The sequence below is a fragment of the Eleginops maclovinus genome, chromosome 15, assembly GCF_036324505.1.
Source record: "Eleginops maclovinus isolate JMC-PN-2008 ecotype Puerto Natales chromosome 15, JC_Emac_rtc_rv5, whole genome shotgun sequence".
Taxonomy (NCBI): domain Eukaryota; kingdom Metazoa; phylum Chordata; class Actinopteri; order Perciformes; family Eleginopidae; genus Eleginops; species Eleginops maclovinus.
This window is the reverse complement of record NC_086363.1, coordinates 4,976,216-4,990,173: the sequence shown is the minus strand read 5'-3', so window position 1 is coordinate 4,990,173 and position 13,958 is coordinate 4,976,216. Positions and strand designations below refer to the sequence as shown.

The 13,958-nt window shown below is 41.5% G+C and overlaps 1 protein-coding gene across 1 annotated transcript in view; it reads right to left on the bottom strand.

Moving 5' to 3' along the window:
• Positions 1 to 5,734: 5,734 nt before the first annotated feature.
• The window catches only part of sipa1l1 (signal-induced proliferation-associated 1 like 1), a 68,824-nt gene continuing 60,600 nt past the window's right edge, over positions 5,735 to 13,958 (bottom strand). The window contains exons 20-25 of the mRNA XM_063902396.1: positions 12,821 to 12,989; positions 12,447 to 12,681; positions 11,279 to 11,452; positions 11,008 to 11,119; positions 10,499 to 10,577; positions 5,735 to 9,258 (exon numbers count right to left, since the gene is read on the bottom strand). Coding sequence (XP_063758466.1) covers positions 9,115 to 9,258; positions 10,499 to 10,577; positions 11,008 to 11,119; positions 11,279 to 11,452; positions 12,447 to 12,681; positions 12,821 to 12,989 — 913 coding nt within the window. The 3' untranslated portion in view covers positions 5,735 to 9,114. The remainder of the gene's footprint in view (positions 9,259 to 10,498; positions 10,578 to 11,007; positions 11,120 to 11,278; positions 11,453 to 12,446; positions 12,682 to 12,820; positions 12,990 to 13,958) is intronic.

The window sequence follows — 13,958 nt, the reverse complement described above, 5'->3', positions numbered from 1 at the left end:
ATTGAACTGGGATTTTTCCGCACATTTGACCTTCATCCAATCATTTTAAATGAAGAAACAACCTTTTTGTCCATCCGTTCGTCACTATCAAAAGGCTCCTATGTGAGATCTCAAATGGGTGGCTATCTATAAATCGCTTTCCTTAAGTCTACTTAATTTAAAGGGTTGACTCCAAAGTATTTTCCAAGTAAATCTTCTCCTTTCTCATTATCTTGTTTTAGTCTTACTTGAATGAAAACTAAATCAAAAACGAATCGAATGAATGCGAGGTGGACAGGGGTGTTGGAAAATGAAGTTTCCCAGCACAAAGTTTGAAGCACTGTTTCAGTCAGTACCTTTAGTAAAGGTTGCATAATGAAAGGAGTTATTATCTCTGGATGGCAAAGTCATTTTCTAAAGATAATGAGTTTGTCATTCAATTAGATAAAAAGAAAGATTCCTTGGTTGAGATAACAACAAAATGAACCTGGTACCAACTTGAGATGATTAATTAATTATCCTGAGATAAGGAGAAACATCAACCTTCACCAAATTCTCTATGTGGGTTTTATATTGGAAATTAATAGAGAAAATCAATTTAAATCTGTGGAACAAATGCACCTACAAACTTCATAATATCCACTGAATGGTACATGTTTAGGATTCTTCTCCTTATGCAACAAAACCAATAAACATCTCAACTAAAATGTGTCTTCTTCCTTTAACTTTTCCCCACATTCACCTCTTCCTCTGTTCCTCGCTGAGTCTAAAATCCCCTTATTTCTCATGTTTAACATCTGCGAGGCGGCACTGAAACTCTGAACGTTTGGCCGCATACTGAAGCACATCAGAGCATCTGATGCAATGATGTACTGAGGGAGGAAACTGGGTACTTAGTGTAGTTAGAGGGGCTTACACTCCTCCCTACACTGTTCTGTGAGTGGATTCAACCACAGCTCACATTAAGCATGTCAACCCACAGCATGCTGACTGAGGTTTGGGTGGTTAATTTCACTGCTGCTGACTGGATACTAAAAATATTTGCTGCCCTAATTTAAGTCAACATAACAGGGACACAGAGAGGGATGACAGCACGCTTCGAAAGCTTCAAAAGGCAGTTGTCTCATTTTTCATTCTCACTTTTATCTGATGTTAAATGTTCAAAATGGAAAAATGAGTATCAGCTTGGATAAGCTCACAGATCAATACGTGCACTTACCAGCTAACTGTCGTCAAAACAACCTTGATACTAATGGAGCACTCTGGTCTGACAGATTGACATTAACACACACACACACACACACACACACACACACACACACACACACACACACACACACACACACACACACACACACACACACACACACACACACACACACACACACACACACACACAAGCAAGTATGCACACGCACAACATGTATACTACAGTCTCCAATCTGGACCAACTGAATTATTGAGCATCAGTAAACAGGAAGAGAAGATCCCACTGGGAAGTGTGTGTGTGTGTGTGTGTGTGTGTGTGTGTGTGTGTGTGTGTGTGTGTGTGTGTGTGTGTGTGTGTGTGTGTGTGTGTGTGTGTGTGTGTGTGTGTGTGTGGAAGGGAGTTGCCCCACATTTGATGCTTTTTTTATTGCCTACTCGTCTCAGGACATGAACTCACACATTCACAAATTCAAATGGTAAGCTACTCATAAAATAATATACACATATCTCATATAAATAAGGATAGCCTGTAACATTAAAAGTTGGAAACTAAATTCTGTATTTAATGCTTAGATGGTAAGCTTACTATCTCAGTATTTGACATCATTGAAAGTACGTTATCCCTACATCTGATTTCTTTGGATATCTGCAGTTCCATTTGTGCGTTGGTCAGTAGACTAGTATACTCTCGACTGTTAATGTGAGAAAGATTAGACGCCTGAAATAAGCCTCTCATCATCTGTATGAACCATGTTGTGATACAAATCAATATTGTGCATCATCTATCTGACTCTCTCTGAACTTCTGCATGTGCATAAGAACATCTGCACTGAGATAAAGTGAAGAATTTCTTTGTCACGTTTCTGCTGCTACTGGGTGGTGGTGCAGATACAGAACGGGCAAAGTAGCCCAGATGCCCTTCTCCCTGGCTCTTTCCTCTGCCTCCTGCTGGGGGATCCCGAGGCGTTTCCAGGCCAGATGGGATGTATAATCCCTCAGTGTGTTCTGGGTCTGCCCCAAGGAAATCCTTCCAGTTGGATGTGCCTTCACAGGCGTCCTGCAGCACCCAAACCATTTGAACTGGCGCCTTTTTGAAGCAAAGAGCATAAAAAAGTCATCTCAGCTGCTCATGTAGTTGCGTGCTACACAAAGATCATGACCTAAATCTAGAGGAAAGTGCAGAATTAGGATGAAAAAGTAAAGAGAGTGATGTGTCAGGAGAGTGAACTCTATCCAACAAATGAAGAGGTGTCCAACAGGAGTTTTGGATGGTTTTATACCTCTGTTTTCTACCAAAATAAAACAATTATTTGACAGTTGCTTCAAATTAAAACACAAAGAAAGCATTTTAAATGATTCCTGTATCAAGGTTTTCAATGACTTTTTCATAAAGTCTTTGTTAATAGGCAAAAAAGAGCTTTTCACAAGGCTTCATCTTACAAAAGGTCACCTAGGTGGAGATGCATGTCTCATTAGGACAGTATCTTGAACACACACACAGTCATCAGAGACAGTGATGCATGCAGACAGTGTAAAATGGACGGATAGCAAGCATGAAGGGACTGTTTGCATCTGGAATAACAGCGAATCAAAAAGCTGTGCCTCTGAAGAACAAAAACACCTCGACTTTCTCTGACTCTTTCCTTGAGTGCCTGATAAGAGCGGAGAGCAGAGACATGAAGGCGTCGTGTGTGGGCTGCTGGAGAGCGTGGGATAAAAGCTTCAAGGGTCCACACACACCGACACAACACAAGAGAAAGAAAAGGGGATGACTGCACGTTGCCGGTTATTCTTTATTTTCTCCAGTCACATGGCAGCAGAGAAGAAATGAGATGAAGTCATGTTAGAATAAAAGTTGACAATCTTCTTCTAGTCTCACATCAATATCTCGAGTAAACATGTTGTGTGCGCTATCAAAGTGTAATCTCCAAAGGCTTACAGCGATGCCACTATTTGCAGAGCTTTTACAGCAAGTTATTCTCAGGGTTAATGGTGTTTTCGGTTCATTTATTGTGGCTTTTCTAGGTCTTGTTGTTTCTATCACTGATTGTGGTACTAAAGTCAGCATTTCTAATTCAACAATTTACAGTTTCATACTTTAAAACGATAACTTGTTCAAATTGGAGTAACTAAGGTAAAGAAAGATACTTTTTGGGGATATTTTATTCACTATTTTAACTTCAACATGACAACTCTGCCGCTCTCTACAAGAAGGGACAGAGCAGACTCTTTCTGCTGAGGAGACTGAGGTCTTTCGGGGTGCAGGGGGCAATCCTCCAGACTTTCTTGGACTCTGTGGTGGCATCGGCCATCTTCTATGGTGTGGTCTGCTGGGGCAGCAGCATCACGGCTGCTGACAGGAAGAGACTGAACAGACTGATAAGGAAGGCCAGCTCTGTCCTGGGGAGTCCTCTGGACACTGTGGAGGTGGTGGGAGACAGGAGAATGGCAGCCAAGCTGTCCTACCTGCTGGACAGTGTGTCCCATCACCTCCAGGACACCCTGTCTGCACTGTGCAGCTCCTTCAGTGACAGGCTGCTGCACCCGCGGTGTCTCACGGAGAGATACCGCAGGTCCTTCCTTCCTGTCAGACTGTACAACCAGCAAATTAAAATGTCCCCACTGTGGGACCAATAAAGGGATTCTGATTCTGATTTATTTCTGTCCATTTGTGTGTTTTATAAGGTTGGCTATCTCTACAGACTCAATTATCTTATCTGAGATCAATAAAGTATGTCTAATCCAGTCTAGTAGATAGAGTCTTGCAGTGGTATGTGTTTTGATACTTATTTGATTCTCAAAAGCTTATGGATGACTTCATCAATTATAAAGATGTGTGACAGACAATGGCCATAGAATCAAATCTAAACTGTTTGGGGAAATCTTGCAGGATTTGTCCCTTTAAAAACTCTTGAGCAAGATATTTCCTGTTGTCTGTATTCATGGCTATTAGCACAGGACAGCCCTCACACAGACAACTTCAACATGTTCAAACCCAAAAGAAGACATTTAGCTCTGTGCCAATGCACTCTTAAAGGCTAAAAGTGAACTAGAAGTCTCCATCTCTCTCTGATCAGACTTTGATTCGGGCTTCACACACTTCCCTCTGTAGCCAAACCTTGAAAGGAGCCCCAGGTGATTCAGCCCACACATTTTCCACCTGTAGCAAAGATGACTAATGTGTAGCCTCCTCCGCAGTGAAGCTCTCCTCCTCTGCACCCAGACTGCAGTCACCGCCGCCTCACACATCCCTGAACCTTCGCTGCAGGTGGACACAGTGCGGCAGGCACAGGGCAAACCAGGTCACAAACAAACAAACAAACAAACAAACAAACACGTCCCATCAGATTTCTCTCGACTGTTTTTTTCTCAGGCAGATGTTTATCCTTTTTTTGTACTTACACTATGTCAGTATGGCAGAGTATATACACATTAAATACATTTGTTTTGTATTGGCACAGAAAACACCAACATCTTTTTTGTACTTATAATAACAGAGCAAGGATGTTTCACTCTGTGGAAATCTACTTTGGGATTATATCTACTCTCTATTCCTGTCAGAACACAAATTGTAAGCACCCAAGGTCATTATTGTTGGTGGAAATACTATTTGGACAAATTAAACAAAATTCAAGGTACATTTACTCGTTTTTTTTCAACTGTATAGCACTAAATTGAGTTTCCTCAGATGGATTGATGGACATGTCAGTAGCTTTCATCCACTGCACTGCACTTTTAGGACATCTGGACGCTGATATCCAGTCAAACAGCGACGCAGTGTAGCAAGAGAGTAAGTCAGGCTGAGCTTTTGAAAAAAATAATGCTGGATTATGTTATTTTCATTTCTAATTATAATATTTCAGCATTCTCAGCAGCTACTGGTTTATGAAGAGCACACAGGACAGAGAGGAGGTGTGTGTCTCCGGCTGTGAGGGCAGTTAAAGTGCAATCAGGTGAATCAGAGAGATCAGGAACAATGGGAGCCTGAAGCGAACACAGTCCTAGTCCCAGACTTGCACCCTCTGATCACTCTCCGGTTACTCACAGCTCAACAGTGTCAGACTGATGCTCTGCACGGAAAATAAAGAAAACCCACTTACATATGAGAAGAACCAGTATGACAAATGATATTATTGTTGTTCACCATGAGAGGCTGGACACATGAAAAATAATTCAGGTTCAGAAACTCAAAAAAACAGCTGATTTTTAAAAAAAAATTCATTTGCTTCATATTTATCTTTAATGGCAATTTAGTTGTCTCAATTATGGATTCTTCAGAAGCAAAAATATATATATTTAAAATACCATCATGTTATACATACAATTAAATACATGAATATCTTTAATATTTTATCCATTTAAAAATAAATAATGGTTTACTTTACTCCAGCATATCACTACAAACTACAGTATGTGTAATTACATTTATCACTATCCCGCTAACTATTTTAGTTTGTATCTTTATTCTGTACTCAAAAGTTAGCGATAGTATAATTAAAAGCTGAAAGCAGTAGAGAGGAGAAACACACAGGAGGCAAAAACTCCACAAATTGATACGGCATTTATTTATTTCAGAAACTTTAATACTGTGATCACTGCAAATGTCTTTTTCATACCTTTACATTTTACAAAGACAATGGATCCGGGATGTAAACAGTACTTCTAATTCTATCAAACGTTTGGTCCTCTTGAAGGTTGTTCAGAGCCGACCGCTTTACGGGTTAGTTTGTTCTCCCAACAACACGAATCAGCTTTGGGAAACCTTCCTGCAATCGCCGAGCTCTCAGGCAGAAAATCAGCATCCCTACAGAGTAAACAACATCCAGCCGGCTCTTGTCTGATCAGTGACGCTCGAAGAAGAGAAGGGCACACATTTTTTCTGGAGTGAATAAAGTCAAGCATCTTCCTCTGCTTGTCAGCTGGCAGGAAAACTACGGAGCAACACCAAGACACGACGGCACAGGAATGGATAGATTCACCCTTCTCGTCTTCACCACCCTTTTTTATAAAACACTGTGCAAAGATTCTTAAAAACAAATTACAAAATGGAACATTTGAACATTCACATTTCCCTCTGAAAAGCACCGAAAACAAAGCGAACAGAACAAAATATGCAGCTGGAGTAACTGTTTATGTCTTTGTATAAGGTGGACAAATGTATAACATCCGACTCGATGCACACTTTTAAAGATGCGAGCAAAACATCTGCACTGCACAGTTCGTCATGTGGCCATACTTCATTTAAGATACAAAAAACTAGAGCACTTTCCATGTACAATAAAATACCAAACATTACCTATGAGTCAAGATTTAAGCAAACTGCAGTTCTGAGCAATTCAGAACTTCCACCTATATATATATATCTCGTGTTATATTTTGTGTATATTTTTAAGGATTTCACATTATTGGATGACTACTAGACTGCTTTTCACAACTGGCCGACTTGTTAACCTGTTAAAACAACCAAATAATATCACCAAGCAAAACTATTGGGACGTTTTTATGTAATCCACACAGATTTAGATGAGATTCCTAAAACAGAACCGTCTTTTTGTAACTCACATCCCTGCTAATGTGCAGAGCTGAATGTAAACATCACATTTCTTTAGGCTCGTTTATGTTCTCTTTACATTCAGACCGGGCGCCGTTCTGGGTTTAATTGCATCGATTTAAGACACAAATTTACTTTAAGAGATCCAAATGTTTGATAGCAAAGGACAGGGAAGGATTTAAGGCCTTTACACCACGTTTGTGATCAGCATTTCCAACATGGATGCTCGAGTTACCACAGCAGGCAGGAAAACAGCTCTGTGGCTCGGGGTGTAAGTGGCTTTGTGATTTAGGGTTTAACATTTCTTTCAATACACTCTTATTACAGGGCCAGCTGCCCTGAAAGATATACTGCATGTAGCTGAATGCAAAGGCACACACACACCGTCACATTTCCATACACTTCACACACACTCGTCCCTGCGTCTGGAGGCTGGCCCACCTGATTGTGTTCGGTAGAAATATTCATAAGAAGAGAAGAGAAAGCCTCAGACATTTATGAGGTCTACAACTGTGAGTATGAAGCTGATTAAAACAAATACTGTGTTTATTTTTCAGGATGAAAAGCTTTTCCCTTTCATCTGTTCCCCAGGTGCTGTTTCAAAGGCACGTCCCCCGCTCTGAGAAAATGACCAAAATAAGTGAGTGTAGGCACGGCTGGATGGACTGATGTACATTCACACAACGACACACACACACTGCCACTGGTCCAGCAGCTCCGTTTCATCAGGGGGCTTTGTAACCTCACCATAGACACACTTTTTTGTTAATTTACTTTCCCTACAAATACTGAACCTGAGGAAAACTATAGATGTTAAAAAGTAAAACACACCTACACACACACACCTAATGTTTGCCCTCTTTTATCTAAAAAAAAAATCCACCTTTGATTGTCTGTCAAAGCTGGCGTTTTTCTTCCTGTTCTGCGTGTGTGTGGCCTCCCGGTGTCTGATTGTTGGAGAGGCGTGGGAAAACTACAGAGTGACTGGCGGCACATTTAATAATCATGACATTTCCACTGGTCATCACTAGAGGGCACTGTAAGCAACACGACAGCAGGCTCGGGCACCACGAAACACAACATAACACAGAATAAAAAGCATATAATCAGAGAAAGAAAGCCATTTAAATAATATAGCTAGTGACCGTTTTTCTTGAGGAACTAAACACTGTTGTCTGTTGTACTTTGACGAATAGAACAACTTATTTATTGGAATTATAATACAATGAAATAAATTAACATAGGGGGAAAAAAGTCCACTCTTACTTTTCCCTCCCAAAAAAATGTCTCTGTCATTACTGGCTCTCTGTATTCCAGGTGGGACGCTCCCCCCTGTCCTTTTTCCTAAAGCAGGATGTCTTTAAGGGAGAAGATGGAGGCTCTTGTGCAGCAGAGTCTTTAACCTTTAAAATATATTTTCCCACATCGAGCAAAATCTCCCTTATTTTTTATGAGAGGAGTCCTGACTTCTTCCTATTGCTTTTAAAAGACACATACAATTTGGATGGACCAAAGCACTCTGGATTTCAGTCATGTTTAATGGCACCACTTGCCGATGGCTTATAAATATACTCCTCCTTCAGGTGTGAGATTGTGCTGTAGAGACAGACAGGATGCAGTAATCCAGATCTGAGGGTAAAAGAGAAATGAAAAATGCTGTACAAATCCATGTTTCCCTCGCGTTCAGGGGCGACCTGCTTCCACGATGACCCTTCGGTGGTCAGAAGCTTCAAGGAGAGGAGACTTATTGAAACTTCACTTACATGTGAAGGAAATAAAACACTCTCCTATGTCCTGTCTTGAGGCTTCGGATTCATTACAGGTGTTACAGCAAACTCCAGCTGGCAGATTTGTTGCGTACCTGTCGGACTCTCCGTGGCAGAGACGTCTTTCTCTTAAGTCACATGGATGTCTCTGCAACCCTCTCATCACCTCTCAGAGAAGAGGGCTGGAGAAAGGATTCGAAAAAAGATTAAAAAGCCAGATTTCTACTGCGGCTAGGTACTGCCTCTAAAAAGAGAAGCACATCCAGTGAGAAAGCATGTCGGGGGGAGTCCACATCAGGAGGAGGTAAGGCTGACCTCTTCAGAAGGAGAAGGAGGAAAAGGAGCTTCCCGTTTGTTGGCATTTTTATAAAATGATTTTGGCACAGCATATTCTCTGGTCCCGTCGGAGACAATGGACAGTCCTTCATATTTACTTATTCTCGAGTCTCATCCTGAGAAGTGTGGAGAGGGAGGCCGATGATGTTTGAAGCCAAAGAAAGATCACGTCCAGGTTCGTGTGCACAGCCCCCGCCCCCCCCCCTCTGCGTCTCTATGTGGATGTATGCATTTGTTTGCGTGCGTGCGAGAGTCAAAGTGTGCAGGGCGGGGTCAGTTCATGTCGATGGTATTGAAGACCCACTCTGTGAACTTCTTCAGCTTGGTGGCGGATGTCTGCGACTCCTCCTGCAGCCTCTGGTTGTCCTCCCACAGCCTCTTGATCTGACCCTGGAGTCTCAGCTTTTCCTCACGCTCCTGGGGAGACAGGAAGGGGGAAATTAATACAATTGAAGCAAATTTTAAGCAGTTAACTTTATAAAAAAACAATTGCAGTTACTGAAATTAGTCTTATGAATCAAATCATTGAACAATTAAGAGTCAACATTATCACCCTACTCTGTGCAAATATAGTTCTGCTTCTGGCTTCATGGTGGTTGAATGAAGTGTAGCACACTAGTTTCCCAGTTCAAGCTGTTTGTTTTTCCTTTGCTGAGGGGAGGGTTGAAAAGGACAGCGGGTGTTGTATTCTGTATAGACTGTAAAACCCCCGGAGGCTAAATGGTGATTTGTGATAATAGTAAATAAAATCTGGCTTGACTTGAATTTCCTGGTGTCGAACTGATCTACCGCTAACAACATAAAAAATGCAGACAGCTTAATGCTTCCCAGTATTTCAAAGACAGCAGAGAATTTACTGAGAATTGCGTCAGGAATAAATCGCAATCAGAGACGGAAAGTGTCCACTTTTTAGAGGTCAAAGTAGTTAAGAGGCAACATCGTCTGCAACTAGCAGCTCGAAAACATCAGACCTTTAGGAACAACAGAGAGATACAGCAGGTGTGACCTTCAGCTTCACTCCTTTGGCTAAAAACTGGATGAATTAAAATAATTCACTGCAGCTGCTTTTATTAATAGGATTTCGTGTAAATATCCCCTCTGGGAAGGTCTCTCCTGAAATGTACATGAATGAAACAACATATTTAAAGCTTAAATGAAGCGTCGAAAATAAGAACGAATTGTTTGAGACTGGAGAGTTAGCCTGGACGATCAAAGGGAGGTGAAACGCATCACACACACATGTCGAAAGTCCCTTTTTACTCTGGACACAGTGATGGAAAGTAATGGATAGTTGTGATCTGAACAAGACAGTATGAGTAGATGGGAAGTAATTTGGGTCAATTAGCTTTAATGATTCTGATATTAATGCAAGAGCAACATTAACTCATTGCACTCCTTCTGGTGAGTCCAGGGAAAGGTAACACCAATAAGCTGTAGAGCAGACACAAAATATCTATTTACACCCCCTGCTGCTCCCTGTTCCGCGCTATGCAAATAAACCGTTGCCTTTCATTCTTCATTCTTGCACTTCAATAGAGAAGCGGAGCCACAGAGGAAAGGTTGCACACATGCACACAAAGACACTCCATTAACTGCCAAAGAAAGACAAATCTGTACAAATGTTTATGTGCAGTAAATGCTTGTGTTTCCCCTCCACCTTCTTCAGGTCCTCCTGCAGCATCTTCACCATGGCCTCCAGCTTGGTCACCTTCCTCTCCAGCCCTATGTGACCCTCACTGTGGATGAGAGAGAGACACACACACACACAGAGGCCTTGATCATACTGCACACACTCTCCTGTTTATCTACTTATATCTTATGCACTTTTTCTAGTTTTATGCACAACTGCATTTCCTTGTACTGGTACTGACTGCGTGCAATGACAGCAATTTGATAATAATGAAGGAATTAAGACCCTAAAAGACGTGAATTTAATATCTATAATTTCAAAACAGGATAAACACCCATTAGGAAATGTGTCAAATTAATAAATAAAGTCTTCTTTTTTTGCATTAGTTTACTATGATAAGCTTAAGTACTGAAATATATTCTGTATTTTATTTAAAGTTATTTATTCTGAGTTTTATTTGGCTGCAGAGTGAACAAGCTGCAGTCCTGAGGCCACATGTTTTTCCCTGAATATTTCTCATATGTGTTTGGTGGTACCTGGACGAGGGCCGGGACAGAGGAGCCGGCTGCAGCTCTATGTGGGACTGTTGGGGGCTGGAGGCCCCGCTGCTCCGGTTGTTTGAGTCTCCAAACACATAACTTCTCTGGACTGGAATAAGAGAGGAATAAACAAAGGTGAAACCAAGTCACAGCTATTAATACAAAAGATAAGCAGCAGGTGAAGGCAGACGCTTAATAAAACGTGTCTTTCATTAAATAAAACACATTACTAAAGACAATGTGTGCTATTAATAGAATCCGGTAATACCGTAGTGGGGGTTTCTGTCTGTACTCTCAAACGTACTGGCCACGTCCACCAGGTGTGTCCACTCCAGGGGGCTGTCCCTGTCCTGAGAGGGGAGGGGCATCAGCTCCTGAGGGAGGGGGCCACGGTGACGCTCCACTAAATCCACCAATGATGTGTCAGATGCTGAAAGGTCACCTATAAACAGAGGGGAAGTTGTTGAAAGAACTAAATGTAAAATAACGTACTATATAGTAGATCCAGAACAAAAGTTATTACTATATTTTGTTCATGATCCAAAACAAACCACATGACTTACTGTGCATTATTAAACCTCCTTGGGTTGCACCGCTTTCACAACATAGATTCAATGGCCACAAATTACAGTCTTTTAAACAATGGTATGAGCACATCAAAACTGCTTTTGAAGTCAAAGGGCTGCAACTAATCATTATTTTCTTTATCAATCAATCTGCCGTGTATTTTATTGGTTCACAGATGAATCATTTGGGGTACATAAAGTCAGAAAATAGATATAAATGTCCCAGTTCCTAAAATCCAAGTTAATTAATCTAGATCTGTTGTTTTGTTAGTTTCAAACCCCAAAGAGTTAGTAGAAAAACTGGAAATTTCAGAATTCAAGTCACATCTTTTGCCAGTTTTGTGTGAAAAGACTACCGTAATTTCCGGACTATTGAGCGCACCTGAATATAAGCCGCACCAACTAAATTTTAGAAGAAAAAAAACTTTGTACATAAATGGGCCGCAACTGACTATAAGCCGCAGGTTTCCAGGTGTTGTAACATGAGATATTTACACAGAAAGACTTTGAACATTTTTAATTACCACTTTTTTCCAAACAGTGTCTGAATTGAACAGCCTCAGAATGGCTTCATCACACACTTTCTCAGTCTCTCTTTCGTTGTCTCGTTCTTGCGCTTCCTGCTAGAGCGCCGCCTCGTAGCCGTTAGCCCGTAAAAATATATAGATTAGCCGCATCGTTGTTTAAGCCGCAGGGTTCAAAGCGTGTGAAAAAAGTAGCGGCTTATAGTCCGGAAATTATGGTAATTATGATTATTATTATGATTACTTTTTGGTCAATATTCTTACCACTTATCACTAATTTAGTCAACTGTAACTGTGATTGGACTGCTATAACTACTTTTCCTCTTCTAGAAAGCAACACACGTACCGTGGAGTTTGACCCCCAGCTTATAGGAGGGCCGTCGGAGGGGAACACCGCGGGTGGTGGGTGAGCGCGGGAGGGTGGAGCAGCTGAAGAGGACGTCTGCTCCGAGCGTCGGTTCGGGCATCGAGTCCAACAGGGGGGGCAGGCGCTGGCCGCGATAGATGCTCTCGTCTGACAGGGTACGGTGCAGGGAGCGACGGTGGCTGAGAGGCTGGATCTGCTGGGGTTTCTGCCCGTGCTGCACAGGATGGAGGAGAGGGATGGGGTTTTTTATTGTAATATCATTATAATAAAGGATCCAAACACAAACATTATGTGGGTCAACACATTTTCTATTAGTGAGCTGAGTAAATCCACAGCTACGCCAGCAGACGTACCTTTTCCTTGTGTCTGCGTGGGGCTGGGGGGCTGTCAGGGGAATTGTGTCTCTTTATGTCTTCCTCCATAGTGGATTTGGCATGAGGCTGGGGCGAGTGCATATCCCGCAGAGAGGGCCTGGCTGCTGGGACGGGAACAACCTCCACTCCCCCCTCTCCTGGAGACTTCCTAATACACACACAGACAGACAAGGTTACTCGGATGTCCTCGGAAGACAAAAGAAAATTGCCATAAAACTATGAATGAAAACGACTTTCCCCTTTAATCAGGTTGAACTTTTTCTGTCACTATCATAACTTCCAAATATTCAGATGTGTTTTCAATTTAAACCCCAATTACCAGGGTACTTAAATAATGCTACTGTTTTTATGTAAGAAAAGTTAGTAAACATGTAAATATTTTAGATTTCTTTCCTTTTTTAAACTGTTGCTTTTAATCGGTTACAACCCAATCATTTCAGGACACAACAATCAGATCAAAAATGATACAACTGCCCTGTCCATGTGTTGCCCCTATATTGTAATAATAGCAGTCATAAATGATAAATATATGTGGTCATTCAGCCTCAACAGCAAATCAGGTCGTGCCAACAATGTAATATCCTCTTCAGCCACAAGGGGGGAATCAAGTCGTATGTATTTTCGACCAGAAGATATTTAGTGCAGTACAGTGATTAAGTCGTGTGGGTGGATAAGCAATGGGATCAATGCAGTGTTAGATAGCATCCCTACGATGAATTCTGTCACTGTAAAGCTAGCAATGTTCAATGTTATCCCTCCGATATGCATGCAGTGATGAAGAGTAGCACAGCAACACCGCATCAACACCTCTAACACGGACCCAACACCAGAGCAACATTATCAGCTTTACAAAAGCCCATATTGCTTGAGCATTGTTGAGAATACATTCCAGTTTATTATACAAGTCCTGGTGTTTATTTTCCCACACCCTGCAGGACATGCTAGGTAAACTGTTGCAAACCCTTGAGGAGAAACATGCTGGGAATGTTGAATGTTTGAGGGGCCACCTATTGGACCTTTGAGCAATTTATTATACACTTTCCACAAGCTGGTGGAAACATAAATGCAATACTGCTGTGTTTTAAGTTCAAACCCAGTGCTGAACAACAAATAAAGA